The 9,691-nt window shown below is 40.5% G+C and overlaps 1 protein-coding gene across 1 annotated transcript; it reads left to right on the top strand.

The window, feature by feature from the left end:
- Window positions 1-4,003: 4,003 nt before the first annotated feature.
- On the top strand, window positions 4,004-9,292 carry LOC121935082 (sulfotransferase 1C1-like). Its single transcript, XM_042476195.1, has 7 exons — window positions 4,004-4,175; window positions 4,303-4,431; window positions 5,165-5,262; window positions 6,408-6,534; window positions 7,477-7,571; window positions 8,085-8,265; window positions 9,180-9,292. The coding sequence occupies exons 1-7, from the start codon at window positions 4,004-4,006 to the stop codon at window positions 9,290-9,292; spliced, it is 915 nt and encodes a 304-aa protein (XP_042332129.1).
- Window positions 9,293-9,691: the final 399 nt, after the last annotated feature.

The following is a 9,691-nucleotide window of genomic DNA, read 5'->3' as shown; positions in this document are numbered from 1 at the left end:
ATTATTATTATTATTATTATTATTATTATTATTATTATTATTATTATTATCTGTCTCTCCCATGGATTGAGGCAGGATTACATCAGTAAAATAATACAATACTAATACAAAATGTAATCAATAAAATACTAATACTGAAATACAGACATTCCTATTAGTGCTATAAAATGACAAAGTCATTGGATAATCAAACAATTGTAGTCAGGAATGGAGCAGTTCGTCATAATCTCTTATATAAAATTGGGTGGATAAGCCCGCCGGAAGAGATCCATCTTAAGTGCCTTCTTAAAGGCATCTAAGATGGTAACAAGACAGATCTCACAATTTAGGAGCCACAGCAGTGAATGCCCTATGGGAAGCTGACATTAACCTGGTATTATGATATTCCAATAAGTACTTCCCAGATGTTCTGAGTGTGCGGGACGGATTATGTAGGGAGAGATGTTCCCACAAGTAACTCAGGCCTGAGCCATGTAGGGCTTTAAAGGTGATAACCAACGCTTTGTACTGCACCCGGAAGCTGATCAGCAGCCAGTGAAGAGATTTTAGCACAGGGGTTAGGGTCAAACCTAGATGTATTGGTGACTAATCTGACTGCCACATTTTGAACCAATTGAAGCTTCCAAACCTGGTACAAGGGTAGCCCCAAGTAGAGCGCATTACATAAATCTAAATGAGAGATTACTAGTGCATGTACCACTGTTTCAAGGTCCTTTTGGTCCAGGTAGGGATGCAGTTGGCGTATCAACCGAAGTTGATACCAGGCACTCCTGGCCGTCACATCTATTTGAGATGACAACTGTAGGGATGAATCTAGGAGTACTCCCAAACTGCAAACTTCATCCTTTAGGGGAAGTGTGACCCCGTCCAGGACTAGTTGGCAAATCTCCATTCCTGGACTTGGGGTACCTATCGTGAGTACCTCTCTTTTCTCTGGATTCAATTTGAGTTTGTTTTCCCTCATCCAGCCCATTACTGATGCAAGGCAGGCATCCAGAGGAGAGATGCCATCCTTAGTTACTGCAGCAGTCATATACATAGAGAAATAGATTTGGGTGTCATCAACATACTGATAACACCGCACCCCATGTCTCCATATGATTTCGCCCAGCAGCTTCATGTAAATGTTGAACAGCATGGGGGACAGAATAGTGCCCTGCGGGATGCCAGATGTCAACTCTCTTTTAGAAGAGCAGCTGTCCCCCAGCTTCATCATCTGGAGTCTACCTGAGAGGTAGGAACGGAGCCACTGGAGTGCAGTGCCTCCAATACCTAACTCCCTCAGGCATTCCAGAAGGATGCTATACATACAACTTGCTTACATATCAGACTGAAAAAGGAAATTGTACTGCAGCTTCTAATATTTAGGCTAGGGTGAGGCAGGTGCGTCACTACAGGGTGCAAGGAGTGCGGACCTCACCAGATGACACCCTACGCAGGGAGTGACACCACTGCTTCCCAAACATCTGCCTTTGGCAGAAATGGGCTGTGGCATTTGCCTACATCCCTTTAAAACACTGGAGCTTATCAAAAGAGACAATGTGAGTAGAGGAAGACTAGTGGGAGGAGAAAGAAGGGCATAAGTTGTTTTTAAAAAAATAAATTTAGGTTTTTTATTTTGAAATATTTTATAATTTTCTTTATAAACATCACATCTTATCAAATTTTCACTTTAACCATGTGAAACTTTATACGTGTAAATACATTTAGGCTGTGCATATGATATTGTAAATTAAAGGTATCGTTTTCATTTTGCTAGTTGTTTATGTCACAAATGTTGCCATTACATTCAGTGATGTACAGGAATTATGATTTATGAGTAAAATTCCTAAGGATTCTGTATAATTACCTACAATACAATCTACCAGGTCCAGTTCTAGCCATTGTCAGAGTGGTCTTCTAGCCCAGCAGTGCCCTCCAGATATAAGTTGTCCAGATAGTGCACTGTGTAAAATGGATGGGCTCTCACTACGATTATCCCATTTTAAACAGGATGGTACCTTACAAATCCATTTGAAAATTTCAAGCATGATTACTTTGGTTTGCAAATATATTGGCAACACTTCAGTGAAGACTTAGAAAAGGATTGAAATGTTAAGCAAAAACAAAAAAAAGCAGAGATGAGCCTCCTGTGGACCCTGTGTTCATCTACAAATTTTTTCCAGTGAAATCTGCCTCTCTTCACAGTCAGGGGGCACAATTCTCAAAAGGCCATGCCCACTTGGCTCCTTCTAAGGAGATAAATATAATGTGTAGCCAGCCTCTAACATAACTTTAGGAGCACCTATCAGAAGGTGGAGCAGACATCCACCCAACCTTGGACTTTGGGCTTTCATTCTTCAGGTTCAGTCTGGTCTTTCTTTTCAACAATAGATCAGTACATTTGATGTCCTGCAATCAAAGGTAAGTATATAAAAAGGGGATGGGAGTTCTAAACAGCATTCATCCACATATCAATGTCTTCCCACCCATCCCCTGCGCCGCATGAAACTCTAGAAGAGAGCCAAATGCTAAAAGAAAAGCTCTGTCAGGTAAGGGGTATTGTGGAGGGAAGAACAATAGATGGAAGGAAGGTTTGTTGCCTCCTGGATGGATGCTCTTTTGGCACTCAAAATTCCACACCATATATATATATATATATATGCAGATACACTAACTTCTTTAGACTTGAATGGGGTCTCAAGGTGCTGCACATCACATCCCACAGCTTGGGATGTAATACTTCACTAGTTTTCATCTTGAAGCACTGAATAATTTTAGCAATTTAGCTCTCTCTAAAAGAAAGTTTTTGAAAACTTCAACTTTTTATGTGCAGTTCAAGACATACTCTGCACTAAATTTTCATATATTAAGTCCAGAATAGCAAAGATCTTTGTCAGTCCAGGATTCTTCTCATTAGGCTTTCTCAACACTTGAGAAAATATTATTGCAATTTAAAAAAAATGCTGTTGTTAATTGCTGTCAAGTCAATTTTGACTTATGGTGACCCTATGGACAAAAGACCTCCATATTATCGGGGCAACTCAGGGCAATGGCTTTCTTGACTGAGTCTATCCACCTGCAATGCGGTTTTCCTCTTTCCCTGCTGCCTTCTACTACCAAGCATTATTGTCTTTTCTAGCGAGTCATGTCTTCTCATAATATGGAAATAATACAATAGCATCAGTCCTTTGTAGCCGCTCTTCCAAATCCTAGTCTTCTGATTTCTTAACCACAATCTCAGTTCTGATTTATGACTGAGACAAAATATGGAATTTAAAAAACTATTTCAATATCTTCAATGTCTGTTTTAAAGTTATAGAAATCATTTGTGATCAATCCTTATCCTGAAGAAGTAAAAGTAACTCAAATCCTTGCAGGATTGTTGGTGGCATTGGTAGCAGTTTTTTGTGGATTACAAGAGGTTCAATATCGCCTCTCTTTCCTGGGAAATTGAGCCTTGCCCTGCATTGTACTGCCTTCATTCATCATGGAGAGAAAGCTACCATATGACAACAGCTCAACACATGAAAACAAATTTTGTGAGCAATTGCTCCTTGCCAGGTGATTTATTTACTTGTATGCTAAGTAGAGCCTCTGCTTCAACCAGCTGCTGCTGGAGATATGGCATGGAAAATCCACATGAAATCAAAGAAAGCCCCATGATATGGTTTTCATAGGGTCACCATAAGTTGGAAACAACTTAAAGTCACACGACACCAAACAAGCAGAAAAGTTCAACCTGCACCTTGGAAGGCATAACACTTGCAGGCAGAAATGCATATATACATACCTAATCTATTTCCTAGGTCAAGCAAGAAACTAAGGAAGAAAAGCAGTCCATTAATAATTGTCTAAAAAGGTAGTAAAAATGGCATGAAGGCATGTCCTGGTATTGGTATTGAGTAGCATGGTATTGAGTAGCAAGAGAGGGCACAAGTGGGATGTAGGCATAGAAAATGGTTGATCTGGAGATGACTGGCTCAGTTTACCCCCATTTTCACTTTTCCTGCCCTGCTAGCTGATGAGCTTCGACTCTGAAATGGAAAGTCTGAATCTCAAGTCAAACATGACACTCAAGATGGTGGAAGTTGAAGGAGTTCCTTTTTTCAACACAATTGCAGAGAACTGGGATTCCATTTGGAGCTTTAAAGCCCGGCCAGATGACCTTATCATTTGCACTTATCCCAAATCAGGTAAAGGGAGCAAGTATGGTAGTGTGGCAACAGTAATGGGATAAGGTGCTATAAAACCCCAGAATATGAGGGCCTGTGGCTGAATTATGGATCATCTCATTTTTTCCCACTCTCTTCTCTCTACAAGGGACCACTTGGATGCAAGAAATAGTGGACATGATCCAGCAAGGTGGTGACCCACAAAAATGTGCACGTGCCCCCATCTACACACGGATTCCCTTGTTAGAGATGTGTCCTCCAAGACCAAGGTCCTTTGGTGAGAAGGAAGTACTACATCAGAAATATAATGAGTGAGAGAGATCTGAAGGTTCTCTCATCATGAGAGAGTCAGACTGCTGTAGCAGTCTAAGTATTGTACTCAGACTGTGGGAGGTTTCAAATCCCCATTCTGCCATGGAAGCCCACTGGTGATCTTGGCAAGTCATGCTTTTTCCACCCCATCCAGAGCAAGGATAGTGAATGTTTGGAGCCTGTAGGCTAAATAAGCCCCATAGGAGACCTTGAATGGTAACATATACAAATAAATAAATAATATCAGTTTTTATAAACCCAAATTTCCAAAAAGACCTTCCGGGGGAACATTTTCACTACACTGTGAAGTGGATTAGAGCCATTTTTGGTTCACTTTTACAACCGAGAGTGACCTGGAAGTCATTTCCTGTTTTAAAAACACCCACTCCTGTGCCTGAAATGGTCCAGAGGAGTTACAGATGTGATGAAAATGTCTCCCACACTTTCAAGAGGGCAATTTGGATTAGAAAACGTGTTTCTTTGTTTGTTTTACCCTATGGGACACCAGGGTTAACAAAAAAATGGTGCTGGGGCCCCCACATACACTCTTAGAGGAGGGTAATGGCAAAAATCCTCTGAATAAATTAGACCTTATGATATGGTCACCCTAAGTCAGAATTGACATGAAGACCTGAAGATAGCAGCAAAAGCACTCACCATCTCAGTGTGAGGCTGAATGTCTCCTTTTGATGTTTCAGGCTTTGAACTGGCAGAAGCAATGCCCTCTCCACGCTCAATCAAAACTCATCTTTCTGTCCAGCTCCTACCACCTTCTTTCTGGCAACACAATTGCAAAGTAAGTACAGGAGAAGGTGGGAAATGGCCAAAGAGAGGGCCTAATAACTTAACCTGAGTGCCAACATATATCTGAATCCATAGCTGAGCGGAACAGATATCTACGCCAATAGTTTTAGTGCGGAGATTTTTTTCAGTATAAAAAGAGGCTCTTAAGATATGTAAGGTGACTATAGGCCAAAATAAAGCTGCTTCAGGTCACTTTGGAGGTATGTTGTTTAAATGATGCATGTGTCTGAAGAGGCCAGAAGAAGCACCAAAGCCACGCTCCAGTTCTAAGTACTGGAGCACAGCTTTGGTGCAGCTACTGGCCTCTTTAAACGGCATACCCCTAAAGTGACCCAAAGCAGCTTTATTTTGACCTGTCTGTATGGGCCCTATGTGTCCTATTCTACATAGAAGAATCCTTTGTTTTGAAGTTTGTTAGATAACAGTCCTCTATTTGAAGGTGTGCATAGTGTACTGTAGGCAATGGGAATCTTTTCTGGGTGGGAGAGATCTCCCAGTAGCTTATGGCAGTATGGCTGGGTTTGCAATAGATGACATGGATCTTGCCAAAGCTGAACAGCAGCTTGAGGAATCTATTACACCATACATAGAAGGACGTTTGGAAGATGGGGAAGCTTCCAGATCATGCTGTTTTTAACAGGTGTGAAAATGTGAATCTAAAAAAAACCCCATCCAAAACGCATCTAATAGTCTGCAGAAAATATATTATTAGTTTCATCTCATTCTAAAAGGCTGGTTTATCCATTTCCAGTCATCAGGAACCCACCATTTCACACGTACCCTATCTTGCCTCTTGCCACATTATACTCTGGTTTCTGGATGTTCATGTTGATCCATGGAAGAAATCTAATTGGGGTATTAGTGATCCCTGGAGCCAGGATAAAACCTAAGCACCTCACTTTTTGTATTGGTCACTGTGATGTTCTAATAAATGCCCCCCCAAAAAGTGCTGAAAAAGAAGGAGAGGAGAAGATTGAACAGCTTGTTCAGAGCTTGAAAAAGTTACAGTTTTGGACAACAACTCTCCACATTCCTAGTGTAGCTGTGCAGGGAGTTGAATTCCAAAAAGCTACTTTTCCAGGCTCTGAAGTGGAACTGAAATTCCTGTCTTCCTTTCATTTTGCTTTCCCCCCATAGATCATTTATGTGGCCAGGAACGTCAAGGATTGTGCAGTCTCCTATTTCTACTTCCACCTCATGCACTCTTATTTCCCAGAACCAGGAAACTGGAACCAGTTTCTGGATATCTTCACTGCTGGGAAAGGTATGTGGAAGGTGGATAAGAACAATGGTAATGTTCAAGATAGCCTTGAAATCCAGCAAAAACAAAATAAAAAACTGCCTGGACACCTGGGAGATTATCACATGAGGGACAGGACATCATTGTCCAGTCCATGTCCTGTCCTCCCACATGATCGTGAGAAGGACTTTTAGAAAACGTCATGCTTATCTGGACATTATCCCATCTGGAAAGCGCAAGTGACAGTGATTACACAAAAGATTTTCATATGACATTGTGCTGATCCTGTCATTGTCCCATCATTGTCCCATCATTGAAGTTTTGCATTAATGGGAGTTCGCATTAATGCATTGTTACTTCATTGACAGGATAATGACAGGATCAGCACTATGTTATAAAAGGCTTTCGCTCAATCACTGTCATGGACAGGATAAGGATGAAGGAGCAATCCCATCCCTATCCTGTCTGTGTGTGATAATCTCCATAGTTTCTATATAGGAGAGGGTCATTGGACTTATTTGTTAGCTAATGGTTAAATGACTGACTTAATCCTTTTAATCTCATGCCCTCCAACTATCCTGATTTATTAGGGACATACCTGATTAATCCCCTGTCATTCCATTTTTCAGCTATCTTTGAAATATTCCAGTTTCTTTTTCTTTCTCCCAGTTTACTCCATTGTTCTCAACTTGCTTCCTGCAAAGTAAGTTCAAAGCAAAAATAGTTTGCCTTGACTTAACCCAGCAGGATAAAGGAGAGCAGGGAACAGAATGTAGACTCAGGCAAAAGCAAACAGTTGCAGCCTGTCCTAGGTTGTGTGTTCTTGCTCATTAATAATTTTTGCCAATTTGACCACATTATGACTTTGTTTGGACACATGTGTCCTAGTTTTCATCCAGGCTGAACGTATCGAACTGTTGTCCAACCCAGAAATACCAGAATCTATAACCTGATTCTCTTTTACAGTGTTCTGGGGCAGTTGGTTTGACCATGTTCGTGGTTGGTGGGAGGCTAAGGATCACCACCCAATTCTCTATCTCTTTTATGAAGATATAAAGGAGGTGAGCATCCAACACACACACACACACACACACACAGAGAGAGAGAGAGAGAGAGAGAGAGAGAGAGAGAGTCTGAAACCCTCCATATTAAAACATTTATTTACAGTGAACCCTTGTTATCTGCTGGGGTTTGGTTCCAAGATCCGTTGTGAATAACAAAATCTGTGAATGCTCGTCCCATTAAATATAATGACATAGCAAAAAGGTGTCCCTTTTAAAAAATGGAAAATCAAGGTTTGATATTTGAAATTTATACTTTTTTTGAACATTTTCAAACTGTGGATGCTTGAATCTGTGTATAAACAATCAGTGTATTAGAAGGACCGACTGTATATAAGAATATTCCTTAAAGAATTGCTCCAGATAATCTCTCATGCTGTTAGTCTCTAAAGCAATATTCCAGTCAAATCAAGCAAAGTGTTTAGTGATGTTTTCTAGGGCAGCTTCTCAGGCACAAACACAACCCTGTTCAACAGTCCTCTCTCTCTCTCTGCTTCCCCTTTCTCTCCGTAGGATCCAGTCCGAGAAATATGCAAAATTGCCCAATTCTTGGGTTTAGAGCTCTCAGAACAGGTGGTAAATCAGATTGTACAGCACACAGTCTTTGAAAACATGAAAGTGAATCCATGGGTTAATTATACCACTTTGTCTCCTTCAATTATGGACCATACTGTCTCTCCCTTCATGAGAAAAGGTAAGAAATAACAGCCGGTTTTTAGTTTCAGATTAAATGTATGTAAATATTAGAGTCACTAGAAGAGACCAGTATGTGGTATAGACCCTGGAAATACTATTTTTTCAGATAAGAAGAATGCCCAGGCCAGCATTCTGGTGTTACATCCAAGTATGTAACCTTCCCACCCTTTGAGTGATAGACCCTTTCTGGATGTCAAGAAGCAGAGAAACATGATTAATGCTTACTAATCTGTAGTGGACTACAACCCTGGAGACCAGGGTTCACTTTTCTGCTCAACCACGAAACCCACTGAGTGACCATGGGCCAGTCACACACTCTCAGCCTCAGGAGAAGGCAACAGCAAACCTCCTCTGAACAAATCTTGCCAAGAAAACGCCATGATAGGTTCACCCTTAGTGTAGTTGAAGGCACACAACAACAACAACAACAATTCCCATAAGTGTTTGCAGTCTGTACTGTAAGGTAGACTACAAGTGATCTTATGTAAATTTAAGGAACCAAACATGAGAAATAGTGGTCTTTCTTCTTCCAATGTAATGATAAACAATAGTTACATTACAAAAATGAACCTATAAGTTTATCAAGGCTTTCTGAGGAAAGTAAAACAACTGCAGGAGTATGTTCTAAGTCACATTCTCCATCATATGTGGACAACAATGAGGCCCAACAAAAACCAGAGTAGCACAGCGCCTGAGATGGATTGCATATTTGTTCTAGAACATTTCAGAAAATCCTTTGGAAAGTAAGTGGGGTTCTCTGGAAGATGTGCAGAGGGCCTTCAAGAAATAAACTGATATGGGAAAGTGTTCCAAAAGAAATTTTAAAAATGAAATTTTGTGAGTTTTATTACCAAAGAAGTAAGAAAACAAAATTGTTGAGAGTTTATTTCTGGATGTTTTTGTTACCTGAAGGCACTGTAGGAGACTGGAAGGAACACTTTACTGTGGCTCAAAGTGAATGGCTGGATGACATCTGTGCCCGGGAACTTGAAGGCAGTGGACTGACCTTCCGCACACACCTGTAAACACATTTCAATGTGCCTCCCAGAGACTTTACTAAAACATATCTGAAGTAATTGGTTTCACCTGCTCTGCTCCTTCCACACAAAGGGTTCAGTGTGGAATTACCATGCTTTTTTCACTCACTTTTTATGGGACTTTCACACAACACAGTCATTAAATCACAATTCTCCTTTATTGTTTTTTCCTAAGATGCCTGACCTTTTTTTTTAATGGTACAGTTTTGACATAGTCAGTGATCAACTGGTCAGAGATGAACCCATCACAACTTAGCACACATGCTCTGTAATCTTTACATTTAGTGGCAGTTTATCACTCCATTTTTTTCTGGGGTAGTAGCCATCATAGACCATAGCAATAAAAAGACAGAGTGATAAAAGATGAACAAGTTTAGTTTGGTATTA

The sequence above is a fragment of the Sceloporus undulatus genome, chromosome 6 (genome assembly GCF_019175285.1).
Source record: "Sceloporus undulatus isolate JIND9_A2432 ecotype Alabama chromosome 6, SceUnd_v1.1, whole genome shotgun sequence".
In the NCBI taxonomy this organism is placed as follows: Eukaryota; Metazoa; Chordata; class Lepidosauria; order Squamata; family Phrynosomatidae; genus Sceloporus; species Sceloporus undulatus.
The sequence above is the reverse complement of the archived record's forward strand: the minus strand, read 5'-3'. Positions and strand labels throughout refer to the sequence as shown.

What these genes read in the sequence shown, in the direction of transcription:
- LOC121935082 (XM_042476195.1), top strand. Translation starts at nt 4,004, where the DNA reads ATGAGCTTCGACTCTGAAATGGAAAGTCTGAATCTCAAGTCAAACATG. An exon ending in TTGCACTTATCCCAAATCAG is followed by an intron (nt 4,176 to 4,302) that starts GTAAAGGGAGCA and finishes TCTCTCTACAAG; the next exon opens with GGACCACTTGGATGCAAGAA. An exon ending in TATCTTCACTGCTGGGAAAG is followed by an intron (nt 6,535 to 7,476) that starts GTATGTGGAAGG and finishes TCTCTTTTACAG; the next exon opens with TGTTCTGGGGCAGTTGGTTT.